Source organism: Heptranchias perlo, chromosome 26 (genome assembly GCF_035084215.1).
Source record: "Heptranchias perlo isolate sHepPer1 chromosome 26, sHepPer1.hap1, whole genome shotgun sequence".
Classification (NCBI taxonomy): Eukaryota; Metazoa; Chordata; class Chondrichthyes; order Hexanchiformes; family Hexanchidae; genus Heptranchias; species Heptranchias perlo.
Window position 1 is genome coordinate 26,029,532 of NC_090350.1, and position 26,603 is coordinate 26,056,134.

The following is a 26,603-nucleotide window of genomic DNA, read 5'->3' on the forward strand; positions in this document are numbered from 1 at the left end:
TGGATTAGTCAGACTTATGAATGAAAGTATAGAATCTTATCCCACTTCTGACTATGGTGCATTCTGTTTGTACCACCTGTCAAATATTTTCAATTTTAAAAAGGTTTTACTTAAAATCTGATGGTGTCATATTAGTAGAAATATAAAAATAGATTTTACGAATGTGTGTTCCCGGTGAGGAGCTTCACATACAACAGAGCATGTTGGAAATTCAGACTGTCCATTTGGGGTGTGCTAGGTTTCTTTCTTCAGATAGTGGTTTCCAGGTATGGAAGCTAAAAAATTGAACTGAAATACACTTGGGGTTTGCTGATCTATATCTCTGCTATATAGCCTTGGCACACAAAGCTTTACTGGAGCACAAATTTATAAAGTCTACCCTCTAATTTCATACCATTAATCAACCGTCCATTAAAGTTCCCAAATGACCATTCTTCATGTGCGAGTCCAGACAGTGAGTATCGGCAGGTTGTTTGAATGAGAGGGGTATCACAGCCAACCTTGATCTTCCACACACATTTTTCCAGCAGGAATCACTGGATAGTGATCAGGAATGGAAACCCTATCTGATTTTCCCATTCCTCTCCAAGGGGCACTGAGGCCAATTATAGCACCTTATTGCTGCCCTGGCTGACATCGTCTATGTCAGCACAGACTATGGATTGTATCTGAATCTTTCCTGGTCTGTGTGGCTCAGTTCCACTTTGAGCAATACATTTACCAAATGCACCATTAGGGGAGCTCAACGTTTTTTTCTGAATATTTATTTAATTAAAATTTCTTTAACCATTTTTAACACTAGGTTAAAGTTTTCACATTAGTATAAAATGCATCCTTGCACACATTCAATACAATATTTAATCAAAAAGCAGACACAACCGAATAATGCATGAGCTATAGCATTTTGACAAAGGGCCTACCCGATCCAGTGGGCATTCAACATGTATTGATTTTCTCTAGCATTTCACCACACTTCACTTTACATTAATCCTTTGTAAAATTCAATAGATTTTTGTTCTTTTTCTTTGTACACTTTTTGTGAAATTAGTTCCACCCTTCTGAAGTAATTCTTCTTAATCTCTAGTGCCTGTTGTTCTTTGTTTCAAAATAGGAACGATGTTGGTGAGCTCCTTTCTTTCTTCAGATTGTAGTTGCCAGGTGTGGAAACTATTTTAAAAAAAATTGAATTGAATCAGCTCTATTATTGTCTACTTTCAATTCAATTTCCAGCAGATATGAGTCCCCAGAGCAAAATTGCTCTCCTAATTCTTAGTTCTTTAGAGTTCTTCTCAGGAAAAAAACTAGGTTTAGTGAGAGATTGATGTAACAGCAGTTCATTCCTCTTACAGTCACTCACTTCTGCTTTTGTGTTACTCGAAATTGCAGACATCTTAATCTATAACATTATGATTTGAGCTTATGAAGAAGAACCAGTGCTAATTTAAAATACCTGATGCCTACGGTATTGTCATTTCAAATGAGAAGGCATGTTACATTTTAGATTAAAGTTGGAGGCAATCATTTAAAAGGCTGAGTGGTGTTTTAGTTTCAATGAGGAAGGCCTTGGTGGACCACCAAATCCGATTTTCTTAGTGACACCCCTGGCTTCTCAAATGGTTTGCAGAATAATTACTGATAAACCGATACCTTACGTCACTTAACAATTCTATGACTTGAATCTGCAGGTATGGGCAGCATCTGTGCGATTAGCCTCCAGCCCAGTGGAACTGCTCTGATCCGCTGGCGCTACATTTAGCATGAGGCCGCTTATCAATTTTTTTTGTGCAGTCCACCCCTTGTACAGAGAGAAACATAGAAGTGAGGAGGGAAATAGAAGTGGAGGAGGAGAGACAGAGAAAGAAAAATGGAAGTAGAGGGCAAGAAAGAGTAGTGAGCGAGGAGAGAGATTGGGGAGAGATTGAAGTCAATGGAAAAGAAAACTGGACAGAGTAAAATAAGCTGCCGAAGAATTATTGCCCGTTTTGCCCTATTTCACCCCCATTATTTTTGCAGAGATCACTATCAGCCTCTCACACCCTTTTACCTAAGGATACTGAGAGATTTTTGATGGAGCCTAGCCCAACAAAGTTTAAGAACAACTGAATCAGATAGTATTGTTAAAAATGACAGTGGACTTGAGCGAGAGTGTTTTTCACTGAAGCATGGCACAGCATATTAGAGTACCAATGCCAGGGAATGCTGGTCACTTCCCCATCCCAATGAATTCCTGACCTCAGCTGCACCACTATTGACAGGTGTAAAGTGAGGCAAGGTAACTCCCCAGATGGAGGGAGGGACAATCATATTGGGCTGCCTCCTACACTGGCTCAAGAGCAATGTAGTTGAAGGCCTGGGAGTAAGTCGCTTGTCTGCTGTCTTGGGTGGAGGAGGTGCATCACTCAGTGAGGCCAGAGAAAAGGAAAAATAGGAAGATAATAGAACAGTGGCATGCTGCCCAAAAACTATTGTTCAAAATATTGATTGTAACCGATTAGTATTCAGGCAAACAAACCAAAAACACCACTGTTGTACAATATATTATGTGTACCAGTTAATAATTATTCACAAATAACAAACTCCTTCACTGATCATTTGAACTTGTGAGGGCATTTCTATTTGTATGGGTCCTATTTGTATATATAGCTTTCTTCTTACCTCCCAATATGCTTGGTCATCGTAGCATTTTAGATCAGGGGGCTGCTTCCAAATGTTTAACTTCAGAATAAAACCTGCAAACAAAAATAAAGAGAAGCTTGCTTAGGTTGTATCCTAAAAATACATCCAACTTCCACTCCAGGACTTAAATATCTAAACCGACTCCCAAGTGCCAGACTAAGGGAACGTTGCATTGTTAGAAGTGCCATAGTTTGGATAAGATATTAAACTGAGGCTCTATATATCTGCTCTGGTGCTTGAAATGGATGTTGCACTATTCCAGGGAGAGCAGAGAGTTAGTGACTAGTGTTCCAGTCAATATTGTTCCCTCAACCAAAATCAACAAAAGACTAACTTTACCATTCGTCTCATTGCTGTTTGTGGGACCTTTCTCTCTGCAAAATGGCTACCATATTTGCCTATATAACAACAGTCATTGCACTTCAAAAGGGTCATTGTACATGAGACACTTTGAGATATTTCTGAGAAACATGATAAAGCACTACATAATTCAACTCTTTTTCCAAGTGAATTCATCCTGTGAGTACTGTAAGTCCTTTCAGTTTTGTGTGTGTCTGCAGCTTAGCACCAGTGAGTGTGATTTTCTACGTTGGGCTCACAATGCTTATGGACGGGTGAGAGAGTTGCCTTGGATACAGCTTTTATTTGCCATTGGTAAAAAACAAGAGTTTTGTTTTAAAAATAAGTTTTAATTGCAAGGCAGTAGTTCCAGTAAGGTCTTCTATCACATCCATGGAATAAATGAAGTATTCCAAATATACGATTTAACAAGCATTCTTTATGCATTTTTCTGGGCCAGGTGTTATTTGGGAAAATGTTACGGCCGAGGAATGAGAGTCTGATGTTTAATTTCATCTTCAGATGATCCAAAGCCAAATTCCAATTTGAACCGATCAGGATATTTACCTTTTCAAGATAAGAGGAAATGCCAAATTTAACATTAAGAAAAATATATCTTTTAAACACTGTTATTAACTACTGGTAGTTCTTTTCTTTGTTCTCAGGATGTGGGCAACATTGTCAAGGCCACATTTATTGCCCGTCCCTAGTCACCCGGACAACCACTGCTGTCTTGCTCGTGATGGTGCTTCCACAATGGGGTTATGTAGGAAATTCCAGGATATTGACCCGGTGACAATGAAGCAACAGCGATATATGTCCAAATCAGGATGGTGTGTGATTTGGAGGGGAACTTGATAGTGTTCCCACAACATTGCTGCTCTTGTCCTTCTCAGTGGTAGAGGTTGCAGGGGAGTGTGGTGCTATCAAAGTAACCTTGGTGAGATGCTGTAGATCATATATACTGCAGCCACAGTGTGCTGGTGGCAGAGTGGGTGGATATTGAGTCTATTGGCAAGAGCACCAATCAAATGAACTGCTCTGTTCTGAGTGTTGTTATGGCTGTACTTATCCAGGTAAGCGGTGAGGATTCCATCACACTCCTGACTTGGGGTATATAGATAGTGGAGAGGCCTTGTGGTTGAGGGAGGTGAGCTACTCATCACAGAATACCCAGTCTCTGCCCTGCTCTTGTACCCACAATGTTGAAATGAATGGTCCAATTCAGCTTCTGGTCAACGGTGACCCTCAAAATGTTCATGTATCAGGGACTCAGTGATGGTGGTACCCCTGAATGTCAGGGGAGATGGTTGAACTTTCTCTTATTCAAGATGGTCATTATTTGACACTTGCGTGATGCAAATGTTACCTGCCACTTGTCAGCCCAAGTTAGGATGTTATCCATGTCCTTTTGATGGCTGCTTCACAATCGTTGGAGTTGTGAATGACGCTGAGCACTGTAGAATTATCAGCAAACAGCCCCAATCCTGATCTGATGACGGAGAGAAGACCCATTGATGAAGCAGTTGCAGGTGGTTGGGCTGAGAATACTTCCCTGAGGAACTCCTACAATGATATCCTGGGACTGTGATGACAACCAGAAGCATCTTCTTTTGCATCAAGTATGACTCTAGCCACTGGAGGGTTTGCCCTTTGATCTTCATTGACTTTCAGTTTTGCTACAGCTCCTTGGTGCTATACTTGGTCAAATGGAGCCTTGATGTTGAGGGCAGCTATTCACACCTCCCTTCTGCCAGTTAACTCTTGTGTCCATGTCTGGATCATGGAAGAACCTGAACTAAGCATCAGTGAATAAGTTATAGGTGAGCAGGTGTCACTTGATGGCACTATTGATTACTCCTTCCATTACTTTGCTGAAGATTGGGAGGTTGCTAATAAGGTGGTACTTGGCTGAGTTAGATTGATCCTGTTTTTTGTGGAAAGGACATACTTGGGCAATCTTTAAGGTAGACACCAGTGTCATAGCTGTACTGGAACAACTTGGCAAGGGGAGTAGCTAGCTCTGGTACACAGGTCTTCTGTACTACAGTCAAGGTGGTGTCAGAGCCCATAGCCTTTGCTGTATTTACTTAGTCACTTTTTAATGTCACGTGGATTGAACTGAATTGACTGATCACTGGAACCTGCAATGGTGGGGACCTTGGGGTGAGGTTGAGTGAGATCACCTGCTCAGTAATTTTGGCTGAAGACACATGCAAACACTTCAGCCTTGTCTCTTACACTCATATGCTGGGCTCTACTATGGTTGTGGTTGGGGGCTTTCAGGACACTCCTCCTCCTGGTCGTGCACCACCATTTGACCAGATGTGGTAGGGCTACAGAGCTTGGCTCTGACCCGTTGACTGTGGAACCACTTAGCTCTCTCTATAGCCTGTTGCTTTAAGTGTTTAGCATGCAGGTAGCCCTGTGTAGTAGCTTCACAAGGATTGTACCTCATTCTAAGGTATGCCTGGAGCTGCTCCTGCATTTGGAGGACTTTGCACGATTGACTGGGCTGAGATTCCTTAGTCTTATCCTGATCTCATGCCTGGGTCATCACCGATAGGTCCGTCCAATTCCTTTCATCATTGAATTCTGTAGTGATTATTTACAACTTGCTGGGCCACTTCAGAGGGCATTAAGAGTCAACCACATATCGTGGGACTAGAGTCACGTAGGCCAGACCAGGTAGAGGAGGAAGGCCCACTTCTCTGAAGGAAACTAGTGAACCAATTAGGTTTTTACAGCAATCTGGAAATTTTCACGGTAATTCTTCCAAACTTTGATTAAAAATATTTTTTTTTTAAAAAGAACTTTTGTTTTTTATTAACAATGCCATCACCAATTCAAACTACACTATTGGAAGACACACTGGTGCAGTGCCCTGCACGACCTGTAGATGGAGTTATTGTGCTCTTTTTATAAAGTTGCACACCCTACCTGCTTCAGTTGCTAAATACACTGAAGTGGTGCTGAATCAGGATGGTGCTATGTTTCATATCTCTCAATCTGCAAACTTGAAAATCACTGACAGAGCTCTAAAAATAAGAAACACTTTATTTTTTACAATGTGTTGAGTCCTGATTATTCAAATAACAAAATTTTCATTCATTACATATGTACTTTTAATGAATTTATTGTCTTGTTATGGTTTCTACAAATTAAGGAAGTTTCATTCTGGAATGTATTTCATTTGTTAAACGTTTTTTTTAGGTTAGTGCCACCCCAGGTTCACCACTATTCCTTCTGAGGTCAGTATCATAATTCAAGAGTTAGTGGCCTCTGTCCTAATTCACAAATGTGTTTACAACCTCCCTGTGATCACTGTCACCATCCAATCTGTCTCTGCCAAAATCCACAGGAATTACGCCAGGCGTGTCTCCACTCTCCATTACCCAAAAGTAAGCCATGTAACCAAACTGCGCTATCAATGGTAGACTCTCTCCCACCTATACTGACCACGTGGATCCTAACAACTTCTTTGAAGATGCTGCTATTCTCCTTAATCTAGTCCAGTAGAACAGATAACTAAATTTAACGTGACTTCTTTCCTTGCCATGAAATTCTGCAAGGCAAAGAGCTGCATTCTAAGAATGTCTATCTAGATACTAATTTGATATTGGCAGTAACACAAATCTGCTTGGAGTTCATTGTGTAGCTTGGCAACTGATGAAGGAAAACTAGAAAATCGCTAGGTGGGAGAAGGCATGGTTTTTATGTTCCTGACATCATTCAGAACTAGTTAAGGCATTTGCCTGCACACACATGTTATACCGTCACTCCATAAATGACAGCTGCATTATTGAAATTCTATCTATATAAAATGTTTTACACTCTCACCTGTGATTAATCCTGTTAGAATGCTCATTGCCAGGGTAATAAACATAGCTGTTTCCCAGTATGCAGCATGCAATGTCTTTCTGAAAGCAAAAAGATCAACAGAGCTTAATAATGTGCCAAGAAGAAAACTACAGGTGTAATTTTACAAGCCTTCATTGCCAGAAGGGAGTCTCACTCACAGGCAGCAGAAATTTGCCATTCAGACACACACTATTAAAATGAATGCTGAGAAAATGGTGGGTAGTGCATACCTGACTTTCCGATTTGTGCTATGGGTGGACGTGTAAAATTATACCCTCTTTTAGAAGTCGCAGATCACAGGAAGGATGATAACCTATCTACAGCATGGTTGCCTCTTCTTAATAAACTGCTTATCAAAGCTAAGGAAATGACTGATGGGGAATAGGATACTTTCCCAACTTTGGTACCAGCATCAGTATTGAGCAGGATGCCTAGAACTCCAACACCTCCAAACCAATCTCTGCAACAAGCCAACCAAATTCTGCAGCAAGATAACGTGGCACATTACCAAGTGAGCTAAATATGTTTATGTCTTAATAATGGTGTAACAGCAGCAATTTTTAGATTAAACAATGCTTGAACTTGAAACTTATGGGTCCCTGATGAGGAGGTAGAAAGCAGCAGCAGAGCAAGAGCTGAGGCAGAGACTGCAGTGGTCAGCGGCAGAACAGGAACCCTGCAGCCAACCAATCAACCCATAGTGAGCTAGCCACCCTGTAACTATTACAGCCACCCCACCAGCCAGGCCGTCAGCACCATTTGTCACCAGCAAGCAGCCAGATGTTTAGTTTAATGTGTATCTTAACATCTATATAAACTTATATTGACATTGGTGATGGCTTTTTATTAAGGATTACTGCTCTCCAGATTTTTGCATTCAAATTTAGAAAAAGAATCTTCCAAATTTTTTCGGTTCAGCCCATAGTAATGATGGAGGTCTTCCCCCACAGCCATGAAACACCATATTCCTTGCACCATTCCACCTGGCACGTGTGCTGCACTAGCCCAGCCATTAATTTGTAACTGAAGGTGCAGATCAGAGACAAAACAATAAAACCTGAAAATCAGCAGCATTGGTTGGGTAAGAACGGAAGAAATACCAGCACATACCAAAAAGAATGGGAGAAACATCAGCAGCTACCTGGTTACATTATTCTGTGACAATTTTCACTGCTGTAGAATCATGGAGCACTGAAGGACCTGGTACTCAGGGGTGCAATGGGCCACACAGATAGTGAAGCTCCCTTTACTCTGCCGCAACAATGTACCTTAACCCAAACCTCAAGAGGAGGACCTCATACACCTTTTTTTTATTTTTCACACCAGCAGAGACAAATTTCAGCGCCATAAAGGAAATCCACTTGCACTTTAAATTCAAATCTATGTTTAAAGTTAATGATTAGCAAAACCTATGATTCCTGCAGCTGAGACTGTTAACTTAGGCATCCCCAAAGGCAACCAACTGTATTGTTAGAGGGATAGGCACTTGCCGATGGGCATTGCACTCATTAACTCACTGAACACAGCTTGTTCAGAGTGAGGCAAATTACATTGTTCCCTTACTTTTCTGTCAAGCTACAAATTCTTAGTGAGGGCAGAAATCCAACAGCTTTGGGATCACTTAAGATGTGAGGTCCACTTATGGGGAACACAGTGAGACTAATGAAAATGAGAATGACTCATTAAAAGCATCCTAAACCATATCACAGGGATTGACATGCTTGCTTGGATCAAAGCAACTAAAAGCAACTTTACCACAATCTGCATAATGTGAGAGTGCTTGATCCTGACAGAGGTACAAAAATTGGAAATGTTTCATTCCTCAACACTAATTTACAGAGAAAGAAAAGGAGCTAGCAAAAGAAATGGAAGACTTCTCGACTTAAACACAAACTAGACTGAAAGTAATTTGAAAAAAATATAAAGTAATAGGGAACAAATGAACAGAGCTTGTTGAAAATTAAAGTGAAATTTCACTTAAAGCAAAACATATCATACTAGCCTAGAAATTATGCTGTGCATTAGGAGCTCATGGATACTTAATGCATTTATATGACAGACCCTTCATTAAAATATTGGATAAAGTCATTTTGTACAAATGTGTTGCACATTTGAATGCTCATATCACACAGCAAAAGGCTTTAGACATTTTATTTAACACAAAGTTTGAAAACATACCTTTGCAAATCCTCACTTACAGAAGGCACTGAAAGTAGGATGATGTACACTATGCCTCCTATGACACCAGGCAATCCATGGGTATAGAGAACACCACAGGTATCATGTAGGCCCAAATATAATTCAAACTTGGCCTAGAAAAAATGTTAAATTGTTAGATGTTGTCCACACACAAACACAAAGAAGAGAGGAAACCAAATAATACTTTAAGAGTATTCCAAATAAGACTGGCACAAATTAAGACTCCAATATTCAATTACATATAGAATTACATCACAGTCTACAGCACAGAAACAGGCCTTTCAGCCCGACTGGTCTATGCTGGTGGTTATGTTCCACATGAGCCTCCTCCCACCCCTCTTCATCTAACCCTATCAATAATGGACCTTTTCAGTGAAAGTGTGATCGGTTTGACAGCGAATGCATTTTTAAAAGATAATCTTTTTAAAATTTTCTCCCCATCTCCCGTGAAAGTGTTGACTTTTGTTGGTGTACGGTTTCATATGCCTACAGCCCACTGGTACCTAACCCAATTGGACATTCTTCACATGTAAGCTTTGACAGGGAGCATCAGCAGGTAGCTCAACTGTGGATGTGCACTGGAGCGAAGCACATTCCTGCTCTCCACGTGTTCACTCTCCAGTAGAAGTCACTGGACAACGATCAGGGGTAGAAACTTTGACTGTTTTTTTTTCCTGTCTGGTCATAGCAGCCCAGTTGCTACAACAGTTATGATGAGCCAACTCAGCACAAACCACAGATCAAACCTGAGGTGTTGTGGTCTGCATGGATGAATGGGTTCTTACATTGACATATGCTTACTGCATTTGGCTTGCTTAGCTAGAGAGCTTCTCAGGCAGACTTTCTACAATCTGCTTCTGATAGCCATCTGCGTATAAACAGTGAGTGCCATAAAATCCAGTAAATTGTTTGAACAGACTAAAAGATGCACTTCTGAATTTATGTTGCACAGCCAGTCAATAAAAGATCAACCATGTTGATGCAATAGTTACAAGATTCGAGGTTTACTTAAAAATCTACAAGAAGAGATTGGATTCATGGATTGGATTTTACAGGACTTTTTGCTGTAGGCCAATGGCTTCTGCAAGCCTGGTCTTAATGCCTCCTGGTCCTACATCCTCATTTTTCAGCCTTGGTGTTTATAGTTCAACAGACCATTGTGGATACATTTTTCTTTGTCAAAGAAAAAGGACAGTAAATAAAAATAGATAGATAAATAAGGTGCACACATAAACACATTGTACTTGGTATTTTTATGATTTTTTTCAATATTACCTTCAGGTACTTCAACCCCAGGGTGGAGATAACTCCAGCAATCAAGCCGATTATCATTGCGATGTAAGCAGATGGTATCAGAGAGGCAGAAAGTCCAACAGCGACTCCTCCTGCCAGTGTAGCACTGCGGATATGTGACTGTAGGGGCACAATTAAAGCAAGTAGTGTAAAGCACCAATTATTTCTGAATCATTATTTTATACACAAAGATAGAATATTGTCCCGTTTCTAAGTTCATTTTTCAAGTTTTTACATGTTAGTTTCGTACATAGTATTTGAAAGCATTTTTTAACACGGAGGTGCTCCCTTTTTTTTAAAATTAGGACTACAGTTCCCATGTTCGAGGACCACTCTCACTGACCTCTCATTAACAAACCTCATGTGTTTAATTTTTGGCGAGCTTTTATACTTTTTGTCTTTTTCAGCTGCTCTCTGTTTTTCTCTTCAACATCCCAAAGCTCGTAGGCTTTAAATTCAGGCCCACTGACACATGGAGCTGGAACGTTGTTGAGGTCCTCAGGTGAGGGGGAGGTGTACCAATATTCAAACATCTTTTTCTAATAGCACAGATTCCGTTTTTAATCAAAAAAGCTATAAATTATAAAAGGAAGCAGTTAAGCTCATTCTCATTTTATCTCAGGATGGCAGATGGCAAATTCAATTGTTTATTTTAAATACGACTTTGTTCCTTCGGTCCCCGGTAAATTAATATTTGCAGGGGGTAGCCCACACAAAAATGTTTGCAGACCATGGACATGCATACAAATAGAGCAAGCAGCACAGAGAAAATGCCAGAATCGAAAACAATAATATGGAGACAAAGCTGGAAACTGAGTCAGAACATAATGTGAAAGCCAGAAAGAGACAAAGGGAATAATAAAAATTATTGCAGAACACTGCAGGGAGGATGTTTCCCCTGGCTGAGGGGGTCCAGAACGAGGGGTCACGGTCTCAGGATATGGGGTAGGACATTTAGGGCTGAGATGAGGAGAAATTTCTTCATTCAGAGGGTGGTGAACCTGTGGAATTCTCTACCACAGAAGGCTGTGGAGGCCAAGTCACTGAATATATTTAAGAAGGAGATAGATAGATTTCTAAACACAAAAGACATCAAGGGGTATGAGGAGAGAGCAGAAATATGGTATTGAGATAATGGATCAGCCACGATCATATTGAATGGCAGAGCAGGCTCGAAGGGCCGAATGGCCTACTCCTGCTCCTATTTTCTATGTTTCTATGTGACACTAGAGACTAAGCAAGATTTTAAAAAAGGAAGGATTCAAATGAAGAGGCTAGAAATTCAAGTGTTACACTGAAGTCCCGCTGATCTGACTTGCCATGACCCCATCCCAAATCCTGGGTAAGGGATTATTTATATATTGGAACAGGTGCCCACACCAGCACTGGCACTACTAGGGCATCTGCCACAGACCTGGCGAGATGTCATAGCAACTCTTCGCCACTCCATTCGGGGGTAGCGGAGGTCCACAGACCAATCTGGCCGAAGATGGGAGTTGCTCAAAAATGTTGCTCCCTAGCAAGGGGTCGGTCCCCATATTCAAAGGTTTGAATATGACACTATTGGGCTCAAATGACATTTGATATTTGGACATGCACAGCTTGCAGGCACACGTACCGCTGGCCACGTGGGTGGCATAACTGGCAGGATTTCCAGAGTGAGCACAGGATTCTGTCAGATGCACCCCTTAAAATGACGTAAGGACGGGGCAGTGGAATGCGACTGCACCACCCCCCACCCCCCCGGCCCCCCACTGGATATTCATTTGAGAGTCAGTAAGGGGTATAAACCTGGCAGAGACAGGTTCTTCCCTATTTTCCAGCAGCTCTGCTTCTGGAACACCCAAATTCCACTCCAAAAAGGAATGGAAGTTCTAGGCTCAGAGATTTTATATTTCCTCAACAATTTTCTCTCATTTGCAGAAGGCATTGACTCCTTGCTGGCGTATAGTTCCACAGACACCCGGGGTGCCCTCTAGTACCCCACCCAAATGGCCATTTTTATATATGAGTCTCATGACTGAGTGTCAGCGAGCTGTCTAAATGTAGGAGGCATTTCAACCATCCTGGATCTTGTTCCCAACACAACATCCTGACTTCCAGCGGGTGTTGCTGGATAGCAGTTGGGAGCAGGTACTTTGGTCGATTGCCCCCTCTCTAATGCAGGGACACCAGAACCAATTGTAGGACCGCTACTGCTGCTCTAGCTGAGATCAGCTATATTAACACAGAGTGATAATCGAAGTTATGGCCTGTATGGCTCAGCTTGTCATTATCTAAACCTGCTAAATTTGGGGAACCTATTTCATTTTCAAGTATCTAAGGAGAAAATAACACTTTATAAACAAGACTGAGGTATATGATAGACTGTTATATTGAGGGTTTGCCATGCTACTTCTGCTCTCAGTTCTGGAGCAACTGAAAATAGTGGAGTATTCCATTTGGATTTGTAATTTGTTTCATTGTCACTCTTTCGAAAAAAGATTTTAATGAAAAGATTAGAAATTAGATCGAACTCACAAAGAGAAAACTGGCCAACAATGGATATTTGAAATAAAAACAGAATCTGAAGAGGAAAGGTCAATATTTCAGGTGAGACCCTTCATCAGAACGGAAAACCCCAGGTATTGATCTATCTTTGTCTTTTGAGATGCTTTCTGGTTTACTTTATTCCTGCATTTTCTGTTTTTGTTAAATAGAATTGTGTGGAAAACATTTGTGGGTTTTATGCATCAAATAAGATAGTAGTTTAATAAAGATGGTTTATATAAAAATAACATGAAAAGCAGAAGTGCTGCTCTACTGGAGCCCGATCCTTTCGATGATCAAGTGAACAAGAATATCCTATGTTGGTCAAACTTAAGCACAGGTTTGTGAAGCAACAACAATACAAATATGTAGTATCTTGGCACGGTAATAACATACTTGTCTTCAACAAGTGTATCGAATATCCAGTTCATCTTAGACCCAAGTCTGTTTAATACTAGAATGAGCTAGCATACTTATCACACAAGTTAAAAAGAGCTATTATTTAAGTAGTGTGATTTAATGGTATATATTTTTCACTTTGAGTGAATAATGAACCATTGTGATCCCACTCCAGATCATTGTTTACAACTCAGAATAATAACTTGGCAACAGTAGTACAGTAATTATATGGAAGAAGCAAGGCAGTATTCTTGGCTGTCTCTGCTAGAATTCTGATAAACACAGTTAAGTGAAGTAGATGAAAAGTATTCTGTTACCACGTCTATTTTCCCTTTACTATGGATATGAATGGAAATCGCAAACGTTGCAACAGTGCAAGCAGCCAAGGCAAAGTAGGTGTTGAAAACTGCTTTTGCCCTGTCCGTGTCAAGAAGTGCTGCATTGAAACTGGGCCAGAACATCCACAGAAAGACAGTACCTGCAGACAAGAGGAAGAATTTTAGTCATTGGACTTAGAACTGGAGGATATCTATCACGTAGCCTCCTGTTGTATGGAAACCAGATAAGGAACAATAGTAAATACCTATTAGAATTTTTCTACCTATGAAAACACTTTCACAACATATTATCACAAGTGGAACATCTTACAGTTCTTTATGGGTTTCCTGGAAAGTCTCTGAATCATCAGTTTGATTGGCTGTTTCCTGAATTATAACAATAATACTGCTGTTTTTTTCAGAAACTTTACAAAATTTTTCCTTTTGTATGTTTTGAAAAAGAATTAGAAACATACATGATTGTGGTTAGATGGATGAGACTGGGGTCCTAAAATCTTACTAATGCAGAGTATCCTATTGAAACAGTTCTAACAAACAAGTAGATGTGAATTAAACCTTCAGATGAAATGTTAGCCTAAGGTCCCATCTGCCAGTGGTTCAAGGGAATCTTAAACATCCCTGGCCCATTTCAAAGGTTGAAGAGTTCTTTGGCATCAGAGCCAACCTTTCACCCTCAACCAATGCTGCTAAAAGCAAATTGCTGTTTATGAAATTTTGCAGAATGGAAAATGGCTGCCTCATTTACCTACATAGAAACAAACATTGTTCTTCAAATTAATTCATTGCATATGAAGCATTTTGAGACATTTATGTAAATGCAAATCTTTCTTTCTTGCCAAAATATAAAAATGAAATGATTATGTTGTGAAAAGGAAAAAAAGTCTAATTTCTGGCTAAATCTCTTTTTTTTTAAATTTGGCTTAAATGTTTCCAGTTTCCCAAATCTGTTACTGTCCAGATGAGAACTGAACTCATATTATTCACCTTTCTGAACTAGTACAAAGCCTCATCCTGCTCACCACCTCTAGTGCTCCATGATACTACAACACCTTGTTAAGTTTATCATCCTCCTTTCTCACCTTTAAGATTGTTTAGAAATTGTTTCCAATAGTGACAATTTGCCCAGGGTGTGGGATGTCAGGTGCTCCATAATTCTGTTTTCTTACAGTTTAAAATTTGAAACACACTCTTGTAGTTAAAGACACACTTGCCGTATTGCAGTGTATAACATGATCTGATTTAGAATAAACAATTATTTTCTTCAAGAATAATGCCCAATTCTTTTAACAGTAAGTCATCAATGATAAAATGCTTTATACGTACTAGTCAATCTCCCACGGTATTGGGACATAGTATTTGCAAATACTAAGTGTAGTGTTCAGGTGAAAGGGATTCAGAGGGTAGGGGATAATTGGACCTGGATGTGCAGACATAATTGGGTCCCCATCTTAAAGTCATATATCGGTCCTTTGATACATTGACAAAACTTATGGCAATTTGTGAACAAGGATTGATTGCAGCATAGGAGGTTATTTGCTGTATAGGCTTCAGAGCTGGGAGATGCAAGACTGAGGTGCTACAGCATCACCACTGGTGGGAGGGTGTAATTGTAGAGGGAATGTTTACATACAGTTTTCATTCGAAATGTAGACATGGGGTGGGGGGGGGTGCGTGGGGAGAGGTAGATTTTAATTGCTGGGCAGCTGAGCGTGCCAGCCGGCTAGGCAGTAATGCCAGCGGGAGGCCCAGTCCATTAATATATATGCGGAGGGCTGCGGGTGCCAATGGGCATCCTGATGTAGCTTGCCAATGCGATATTAGGCAGTCCACAGGCTGTTCTACCTGGGAAAAGGTAGGTTTGGAACAGAGGATGGGGAGCGGTGTCGCATTCATGGAGTGGGGGGAGCCCGGGATGGCAGTGGCTCACATTATTCTTGTGGAGCCAAGAAGAGCGTTCCTGCTCCTCCTAGCCTCACAAAAATAATAGCAACACTTACCTTTTGGGGCCTTTTCCGTTGTCTCAGGTTTTACTGAGCAGAGCATCCATGTTGAATGCTCCACACAGTACACACTTTAACTGGCATTGGGGTCCTATATGTCATAGGATTCTGATTTACATGGATTAAAGTGGCTCCTGCCTGATTTAGGTGGGTGCTTCAGCTGCCCAGTGGAAGGCACTGGGAGAAATGGCGGTGGCACAGGATCAGGGCAGTAAAACTACCACTTCCTTTTGAACTGCACAACCGCCCCCTTTCCACCAGGCGGAGGGAGTTAAAATCTCCCTCAGGAAATTATAATGGGAAAAATTGGCACAAGATTGAATATGTTATAGACTATGTTTGTACTTTTGCAACTACTCCTGATATTTGCATTTTACACTTCTTCTTGGATTTCCTGGACAGTTTCTAAATTATCAGTTTGATTAGATGTTTCTTGAAAAATTATCTTTGAAATACTTCACAAAAAATTTCAAATCTATCATTATAGCACTGAGTTCATGTATAATTATAATAATACTGGTGCCTTTCTAGAACCCTTTACTGAGATTTTCCTTTTATATGTTTTGAAAAACAATTAGAGACATACATAAGCAAACAAAAATCTGACGTGGTTAGATGGGTGAGACTGGCCCATGATTTCCTAAAATCCTACTAATGCTGAGTATCTTTTTGAGTGGTCTAAGGGCAGAGTGTGGGACCTGCTGCAGCCTGGGACCTGATGCATATTGGTTCCTTTCTCTTTACACCTTGTCCTTATACCCATTTCTGTAGCATTTCAGGTGGTTTTGGGCAACATAATGTGAGTGTTAGAAAGCCTGTGAGATGTTACATATCCTGCACATGTAGGTGCTGACTGTGATGGGGCAGCAGAGGCAAGTGACAGGGCAGTGATAAAACCTAGACCTCAAAATAGCTGATGGGCATCCAAGAATATATCTATGAATTCCAAAGAGGATGCTTAAATCGATACATACCAATCATAGAAAAGAGGTCAGATATTGGGAATGATCCTTCCTTTTCATGGCCTTTTTGCAGCCCTGGGCGATAGAGAAGTCGTGAAACTATCAGTCCAAAAAAAGCTCCAAAAAGATGCAGATACATGCCACTAGTTTTACGGTCAATCTGTAAGGGAAGAGCACAAGAGCTTAAATCTGCCTGTGTTACAGTGTAATCATGAATTAATATTTTAACATATGGGGTTATTTTTCTTATTCTAAAATGCCCTGTTTGGTTTAGGTATTTCTCTTACATAATACACAATTCAGCACCCTATAATTTTAGGAATTTGGCTTTATGTCATTGAATCAATATTTTGAGTTGCTAATGATCTAAATTTTTGCTTAGCTCCTCAGTTTGTACATAATCCCATCTTTTATGGCCACTGTACAGTAAATGGAGTTTCATTCTAATATGCTGTTTCATAGTCTCTTCAGAAATGTGAAATACCTAACATAGAGCTTCCCCTATTATAGCCTGTTAAGTCTATGCAGCTCTACCATGTAGCAGACTGTTCAGTTTAAACAAGTCTTGCGTGTAATGTACTTTTCATTCCAAACTAATTTTCTAGAGAGCCTGCGTCTCCGGGTACGGCCTGAAATGGCCTAAGGGCAGAGAGTGGAACCTTCAGTAGCCTGAAACCTGGCAGCACCCTGCTGCATTTTGGTTGCTTTCTGTTCACACCTTGTCATTCTACGCAGTGTGGTAAAGGCAGCTTTCCAGGTGTCCCCAGTGGCCGCATAAAACAGGCGTTAGGTCCCATGTATATGTTAATGACCCTGCTTAAAGACCCTTTTTGGAAATTGGACATTGCTGAGTGGAGCAGGCCTTAAAGGGACCACTGGAGATTGCCACCTAAACAGCAATACTGCAGGCCACTGCTGCCCTGTGCTAGTCCCCCTCCCACTCTCCTCCCTCCACCCCCAACCAGGACTTACCTGAACATAGGAACAGGAACAGGTCATTCAGCCCCTCAAGCCTGTTCTGCCATTCAATTAGATCATAGCTGATCTGTACCTCAACTCCATTTACTCACCTTTGCTTCATATCCCGTGATACCCTTACCTAATAAAACCTATCCATCTCAGTTTTGAAAATTCCAATTGACCCAGCACCCATAGTCTTTTGGGGGAAGAGAGTTCCAGATTTCCATTACACTTTGTGTGAAAAAGCGCTTCCTGATTTCACTCTTAAATGGCCCAGCTCTAATTCTAAGATACCCCAAGATGAATATAAAATGGTAGGGAAGAAGGGGAGAAAAACGGGAAAAACAATTGGAAAGAATACTCGTCTGTGGATAATAGTAAAATCCATGAGTTTGTGAGTACTTGTATGGAAATGTACCAATAATCCCTGCTATTACCTTTAGAGAAATGGTACCAGAACTATGGTAGATATAATTAAAAGCTGACATAATACTTTAAGGAGAGCTTACAATAAATATATTTCTCCCTCCCAGTTTTTCACTTGAAGGTGATTAATCTTCATGTGAAAAACTCCCAAATACAGTTTTCCCCCTCCCGCTTGTTTGCTTACCTCCAGCAAAAACTTCAGGAGCCATTTATTAACAATGAAGCATGTCACCTCCAGAATGGTCATCAGGAGTAACTGCACAGGGCTGGTGTTTCCTAGAACTGCTCCCATTGAGACCAGTGCAGATACTGCACTAAGGTCTGCATGGATTATACTAAAAATAATAACAACAAGTCCTGTTAGTTATGATAGGCGATCACAGGAATGAAACAAACTCAAATTGAACCAGTTGGGGATAACATGAGATGTGGTATCAGAGCCCTGGGAGATATACCTGTAGAAACTAAACAATGTAAATTTACAGGCAGCCATATAATCTATCTGGTTTAACTATACATTTGCTCTGAATATGTTCATTTGAGGCTACAGTTACCGACTTTTGCAAGTCAATTTTAAACAGTTTCATATGCACATCAATGCAAACGCTCGCAGTATAATTCAGGTGCTCACTTGGTACCCAAGTGCTCTCAAGTGAATTAGTGTGAGACTTCCTTACATTGCTTCTACTTTGCATCAGCTGTGGTATAACTCCAGTCCAATGTGGACTGTCACCCATCTCCTTCTGGAATGTGCCTTTGCAAAGAAGGTCTGGAGAGAGGTGCAGTGGTATCTGTCCAGGTTCGTCCCAAGCAGTTCCGTAACACAGGACTCTGTGCTGTACGGGCTGTTCCCGGGGACGCACACCGAGACAGACATCAACCGCTGCTGGAAGACCATCAACTCGGTGAAAGACGCCCTTTGGTCTGCCCGAAACTTGCTGGTCTTCCAGTGCAAGGAGCTGTCCTCGACCGAGTGTTGCAGACTGGCACATTCCAAGGTCCAGGACTACGTGCTCAGGGACACAGTGAAGCTGGGTGTGGCCACCGCAAAGTCTCTATGGGGAAAGGTAAGCCTTTAGAGCCTTCCCGCCATTGTATACTGAGGGGATGCAATCAGGGAAAAACCCCCTCAGGCACAATGTAAAATTCAAATTGATTTAATGTACCTGTAATGAATCTGTAATGTACCTGTAATGAATCTGTAATCAATAATCTGTATTGAGTGTAATGCAATGAGGCACCCTGGAGTGTCATGAACTGTAATTATGTACAATGTGTTCATTGAACTGTACTTGATGTAACCTGCAAACTGTATAATCTGTATTGTGTACATTTGGAATGTGATATGACAACTGTGTTGTATGTATTGCTGCAAATTTTATGAATAAAGTATATTTTTTGAAAAAAAAATTACTCCAGTCCAATGTGATGCTGCATTTCAAAAGTGCTTGAATAGTGCATTGAATCTCCTGGGAATGTCTAGCACTAAAAGTTAGCTGCAGAGGGAGCGGAGTTCTGCATCAAATCAAATCGGTGCTGGCTGTAATCAGGTCAGTCTGCAGTGTAACAAGGTCTGGAGACTGCCCATACCAAGTGGCAGATACCACTCACAGACAGCTACAGTACAAATGCTAAAAGTCAATTTTTACAACTTTTTCCCTATCTTTTTAAGGAAAGATAATAGTAAAATGATGGTCACTTAGAAAATATGGAATTATTAATCTTACCTTCTGACCACTAACATTAAGACCACCATTATATTAATAGAGTCAATGGTGGTGAGATTAGCATTTCAAAGCTACAGCTTGAGTTTGCTCTTTAGCATCCTTGTTCTGAGCTAATACTACCCCTAATAACAACAGCAAACACAGCCAACTGGGATTGTTTTTACTTTTGTGAAATCCTATTGTTTTCAGTGTATAACAAGGTGAATTTACTTTTTCACTGAACAGTTTATTGAAACAAAACCAAAAAAAGAGTCATCATATAGCTATGGAGACAAAATCAGAAAAAAGAAACGTATAATATGCAATAAAAAACTTCACAGATTTGGGAACACAGATAAATGTGACCTTTCATTGGATATCCCACAGTCTAAGACCAAGATCCGGTATGTAAATAGTTCTTTCTGATATATGTCCAATTTATCCCCAAAAGTACAGACTAAATTGTTGCCCCTTGCCACATATGGTAAAATTCAGCTGTCATTTCCACAATGACTAAACAGGAACTGAAAGAGAATTCTACAGCAGCACCACAAAGCTATGTCTAGTCTGACCGTTGCAATCCCCGACATCGCATGCTTTGATCTCCCTCCATGTACAACATTCCTTTTAAATTCTCTGTACGGACTCTTCCAACTCTTATTAAATATTGCCATTCTGCTCAAAACTCTGTCAGTTGAAGTATCCCAACTTATCTAGCTTCAATGGCAGGCTTGAGATTCTTCCAACTGCAAAGAATTCATTTGCAGGCTACCAGATTTAGTCAACTCTTTCTGGTTGAGACCAATGTAAAGAATCTTACAACACCAGGTTATAGTCCAACAATTTTATTTGAAAATCACAAGCTTTCGGAGGCTTTCTCCTTCGTCAGGTGAATTCACCTGACGAAGGAGAAAGCCTCCGAAAGCTTGTGATTTTCAAATAAAATTGTTGGACTATAACCTGGTGTTGTAAGATTCTTTACATTTGTCAACCCCAGTCCATCACCGGCATCTCCACATCATGGGTGAGACCACAGATTGCTATTATACTTTTTAAAATATATGCAGGTATAGGTTTAGCAGGAATACAAATGCAAATCAGCCTAAAGGAATAATGCCATTTTTCTCAGAATTTCTGACATTTTCATGGAAGTGTATTCATTTTTACATTTTATACCTAAGCAGCAATAAATGGTCCAATTCATGGCTTTGTGCTAGCTGATTTCTTAATGCTCGAATTGTACCTCATTATTCTTTTTAATTTTTAAGTTTGTCCCTGATTTCTAGACCAAATCATAATTATGTATCCCACCCCGCTTCAGACACTTGGCTAAAAAGCAAAGCGCAAAACACATTGAAGGCCAATTGTCAGAAACAGATAACAAAACATCCCAAGGCATAATCGAAGACTCAGGACCTGGACACAGACTAATCCTGTTATGTTAATTGCAGGAGCTTTGTTCAGACAATTAGGTAACTTTCCTGATTGGCATGTACAGGATGAGACATCTTAAATGCCTGCATCCGAACAATCAAAATACACAGAATGATAAGGATATATCCCTCCCCCATAAGATAGATAGAATGGACAACAGTTAACACCATACAATGGATGAAGATGTCTGGAACAATGGGCACCCTGGTGGGGGGAGATGTTCGGGACAGATGACATCATTCGTCCAACGTCATTAAGCTACTAGAAGCAACTATGCTTCAGAAAGATATATAAATTGGGACACTGACCCACTAAAAATTAGAAGCAGTTTCTCGGACGGTGGAGGTCCACACACCCTACGATACCAGGCCTGATTAGTCTGAAACTTTCTAGGGACAGGTTGTACCATCCTTGTTTATTTGCTATAACTGTATTAGAATATTGTTATATAAATACTTATTGTTTGGTGTAACCGCATTAGAACGTTGTTCTTGTATCTATAATAAAGCTTGCATGCTCGGTCACATCCAAATCATTGTGGAAGTTATTATTAAGAAAGACTAACAATCTTTGGTAGCATTAATAATAGCATATTTCCAACAGTCCCCATATTTATTTCTATTTTACTTTCTTTTCTCCTTTCACTAAACACTGCTTCCTGATCAAAAGATTGGTAAGTGACCTGCTGCTAGGGATTTGCCGGCAATGATCTTGAGCTGTCTACCATGAAATGCACAGGAGTAGCGAGGGTTGATTCATCCCTTGCTTTTCTTTCCTTGCTTGTGGGGAAGTGTCATAACTGTACTCAGCATCCCAACAGACAATTATGGAGAGCAAAACCACATCTCACTACTGTGTGGCGCAACATATTAGCACATTAACATACTGTGCCATGTAATAAGTAGAGCACAGTCAGTATATAGCCGTGCACCTGAGCTCTTTGTTTGAATCCAACTACCATAGGGATGATAAATTGTATCAGTTCATATTGTCAAATTAGTGATGTATGAAAAAGGGTTAGGGATGATGGTTCATTACTTAAATTCCTCCATGTTGGCCTATTTAACTTCTTGATCACAAGATTGCGATAGCAGAAGAACAACTCTGCTGATCAGAGTGCAGCTAATGAGTAAAACAAAGTCCTGTGATCCAAACTGGTCTTCAGCTGCAAGTTTAAAGCATTCAGAATTCTGTCCTTACTCACAGCGTTGCCTTACAAGTCAAATAAGCAGTAATGGGGAGCTATATGACTAATAGAATGAACTATCATGGATGCAACAATGTTGTATGCAATGCTAATGCATCAGCAGGAAGTTGAATGATTTACTATTCCAATGCACTCCACTTTGGAGTTGGCTAAAACTAAAAAGGAAACGTCCTATCTGTGGCAAGTGAAGTCTAGTGGCAGGCAGTTTTGAAACTTGAAATTATAGAATGAGAGTCTATACAAATGCAATTGCTAAGTTTATAGATCACATGATTTCTTCTTTTAAAAAAGATCTAGTTATATAGGTTAATTGCAATCATACTAAAAAGTGAAGCTAATATACTCTATCCTCACATGTCATACAGAGTACATACTCTCAGTGATACAACAGCTTGTTCCCAGTGTATTATACAACTACCCTAAAAGAGCAACCTACAAGAAGAGGAACTGTTAAGGACATTTTAATAAGGATCCTATTGAACTCCATCCTCTGCTGATCCAGCATATAACTCTTTTCAAAATCTGCAATCATAAATATCTTATTAAACCTAGCATCCATCCAGGTGTCAAGTAAGCATTTCCTGGCTAGCAATGGTCCCTGAGGTACCAATCTAGATTTATAGTCCTGTCTAGCTTGAGTACAGTTGATCTCCTAGGAATGCAAAGGCCTGGTCAAAGGAGACTGAAATCTGCTGGGAGCTCTGGGAAAGATAAGGTACTGTACTTCTTTCCATAATATCTGCACTCTCAAGAAATCCCACAACAGGCAGAATGATTTACTGTTCCAATACATTTAACTTTGAGCTAAAACTAAAGAAAAACACTACCAACAGAGGGTTAGCGAAGATATTCGTATTGAGCTTAAGGTCATTTCTAATAATGAGGTATAAACATTTTTTTTACCTGATCATGCTTATTCGTATCTTTGAGTTCTCAAAGTCAAAAAGTAACCCTTCTAGGATTGTGCCCCATTGAAGTGCAAAGGCTGCAAGAAGCATAGTAAAGGCAATGCTGCTGTGCCCATATCTCTTGAGGAATGTTGCCAGGAAGCCAAAGCCGACAAAGACCATTGTATTGACATCTTGAAATACTGTTATTGAAAATAAAAGTAAAAGGGAAGTACAGTTAAAACTGAAAATTGAATCATTGGAAGGGAATTAAATCATAATCTAAAACAATATATGACTTTATTGGTTGTGTCCATTACTCCATTGAGCACTTTCACTTCCACTATAGTAATTACATTTTGTCTTTGAAACAACTTCAATTTGTTGTAACTTCAGAGCCAGCTATAAAGCTGCACTGTGGCTATAGGTTTCCTGCATTACAATAGTGACTACACTTCAAAACTACTTCATTGGCTGTAAAGTGCTTTGGAATGTCCTGAGGTCGAAAGGCACTATATAAATGCAAGTTCTTTCTTTATAAGTGTGTGGTAACCAAAATTTACTTTAACATCTGCTACATGCAGTTTCCAGGTTTCACTACAAAAGTGGATGGAGGTAAATGGTGCTACTAAAATCTATACCAGTGTATACAGTATCTGAATTTTATTGAGACTTGAACATACTGCAAATATCAATGTTACTTGTTGCAACGGCAAATAATTTGAGTTGTTAATCCTCCCTGACCTTGTGGTTCAGGTGGAAGTTGAAGATCCAACAGCACTATTCGAAGTAAAGCAGAGCGTTCTCCCAGTGTCCTGGTCAACATTCCCACCCTTAACCAACACCACAAAAACAGACTCATTCATCACATTGCTGTTTGTTGGATCTTGCTTGTGCAAATTGTCTGTTGTATTTTCCTGCATGTGAAGTACTCTGAGATGCTTCCAAGAAATGTGATTTGGTGCTACGTAACTGCAAATCTTTTATAGTAACAATGTAAATATCCACATTCAAAGGGGGAGGTAACCATATGAATGAAAAATATTACTTATATGTATTTACTTTTTCCATGGTTTCTATTTTTTTCTGTACTGTTTCTTAGTTTAAAATCGAAATAAAGATAAATAGAATTACAAAGTGACGTTTAAAAAGAAACAGTTACGGGTTTCTCTTATCAGCATTGTCAGACTTTAACGCCCAATTATTTTGACGCTGGAACTAGTGGCTTGGTTTTATCATGTCTTAGGAGTTACTGCTGTGAAGTACTGATCTTTATAGCCTCGCCCAAACGTGTTGCAACAGAACAACAGCCAAAATATGGCGCACGAATGTCCCTCTCATTTACATACTATGTTGTGAGACATTTTCACAAGTGTGCTTTAACTTTGTTTACAGCCCCTGGTAACAACATATACTCCTGCAGATGAACAACATTTAAAATTGTTCACAGAATTGTTTTAAAAGCCATACATTAGGGGAGGACTGATGTTGGGTTATTCCCGATAGCAAATAGGGAGAAATTGGAGGGTGAGCCACTCAAGCCCCTTTTATGCACCTCTTACCAAACGTCAGTCAGAGAATGATGTGGAGAAACTTAACACGAGGGGGAAGATAACTTAAAAATGAAGGCGGAAGGGAATAGGGAAAATAGAAACATACAGAAAATTAATTTTGCTAATGTTACATAAAAATAAGCTTGGGACGTCAGTCCATTAATCATCCTAATGAGTGGCACCTCTACGGACAATTCTGAAATTGAGGAAATGTTGATCTCGATCTCTGCGTCTTCAATTTGTTGCCTTCATTCCGGGACTATATTTTCCTTCATCCACTAATTCCAATGAGAAAGTGGTCATGTGTATAAAACGGGGAACACCATTTCACACTCTCAATTACTTTTTTGGCCTCTGCTGATTCTTGTTGTTCTTAACTCTGTTTACTACGTGGTTTGCAATGATTCTACAAATGTACCTACAGATGCAGGGAACAATTTCCTTATTGAGCTTCAGTTATAGGAGGCTCAATAAAATGAGTTACATGTATTGAATGTCTGTTAGTGGTCAAATGATGGCAGAAGACTAAATGCCCCAGAATGTTAGAACACTGTCTTTTTACTTGTGGCATCTAAATCCAAAGCTAACCTGGACAGGATCATTGAAGGTTTCTGATGTCTGACAGTTATGAAGATTCCTCTGTGAAGTAAGTCTTGTTAGTCACAATCCACTTCCCAGTGGATAGGAATTAACAGCATTAATCTAAAAAAGCACACATTTAACATTTTGATTGCTATGAAAAATAGTTTTATGCACACTTACCTGGGTATGTGGCAGTGAATTTCCTTGGACTATCTTCACTGTAATCAGTAAAGAAGACAAATAATACTATTATCATACATTGTAAAATCAGAGCCAGCAGAGGAAAGCTAATTCTGATGCTTGGAGCTAGTTTCCGAGACATTATGATTTTTCTAAGTACTTTAGGAACTTTCCCCTACCAATTGAATATATGAATAAAATGAATGAGTATAAAGTCCTCGTGAGTATTTGTCAGCTTGATATTACCCAGTCACAAGCAAAAGCTGTTCTTAGATAAATTACATTGGACACACCTATATCTTCAAGGGGCAGTGTCTTAATAGGATGCAAAGTTATCCAAACACTGGTCTAATGAGCTAGTAGGCAAAATATTTTTGCCTTTCCCTTTAAGAGCTTTATCAAATTAGGGTTAACATGTATTGTCCTCTTTAATATCTCCTTGGTACAAACCTATATTCAGGCTTGAATATTGATTTTAATCTACAATTCCATTTGTTGCTCCATTTTATTAGGTTTGATAAAGTCCATGATCCATGCCCTAATTATCCACCTTCCTGATTACCCACCAGAGTTTTTATGGGACAAAGTGAGATGCTGCCTCACTGCACAGCCCACCAACACAGAGTTTCTCCATCTGACATAAACCTCACAGCCCAAGGAACTTTGGAGATGATTTTCGTCTCACCACTGTCCTGTTTTTGGGCATAAATGGGGCGGTAACGAGAAAGAAAATGACAGCTTACCGCTGGAGTTCCGCCCACTCCAATTTAGACGGCCAGTGGTCCCATAGGAAATATGCGGGGCTCATTTTCATGTCCATCAGCACTACCACCGCTACTTCCTCAGCCCAGGGAAGTGGCCATGTGCAGCACTGCTTAAAAGGATCCTTAGCTGCAGTCACGGAAAAGTGGAAGTAGGTCCGGCAGTCATTTTTCATAAGATTTTTGAGCCTTGAAAGCTTCATTTCATTCATCTCCTTACTGCTGTGTGTGTTCCTAACATTTCCTGCCACAGAAATCTGCTCTTCTGTTTAACGCCTGATGCTTCCAGGCCTCCTCTTTGAGGTACTGTT

General features: G+C 40.1%; 1 protein-coding gene across 2 annotated transcripts; it reads right to left on the minus strand.

Moving 5' to 3' along the window:
- Positions 1–748: 748 nt before the first annotated feature.
- On the minus strand, positions 749–26,603 carry rhd (Rh blood group, D antigen). Of its 2 annotated transcripts, XM_068006589.1 has the most exons (11): positions 26,275–26,603; positions 25,532–25,569; positions 23,233–23,419; positions 18,167–18,317; positions 16,609–16,756; positions 13,614–13,774; positions 10,351–10,488; positions 9,055–9,188; positions 6,856–6,935; positions 2,656–2,729; positions 749–1,167 (listed from the first exon to the last, which is right to left on the minus strand). In XM_068006589.1, the coding sequence occupies exons 1-11, from the start codon at positions 26,502–26,504 to the stop codon at positions 1,141–1,143; spliced, it is 1,368 nt and encodes a 455-aa protein (XP_067862690.1). In that variant the 5' UTR covers positions 26,505–26,603; the 3' UTR covers positions 749–1,140. The 2 variants fall into 2 exon arrangements, with proteins under 2 accessions (XP_067862690.1, XP_067862691.1); XM_068006590.1 differs by lacking the exon at positions 26,275–26,603 and having other exon boundaries at positions 25,532–25,778.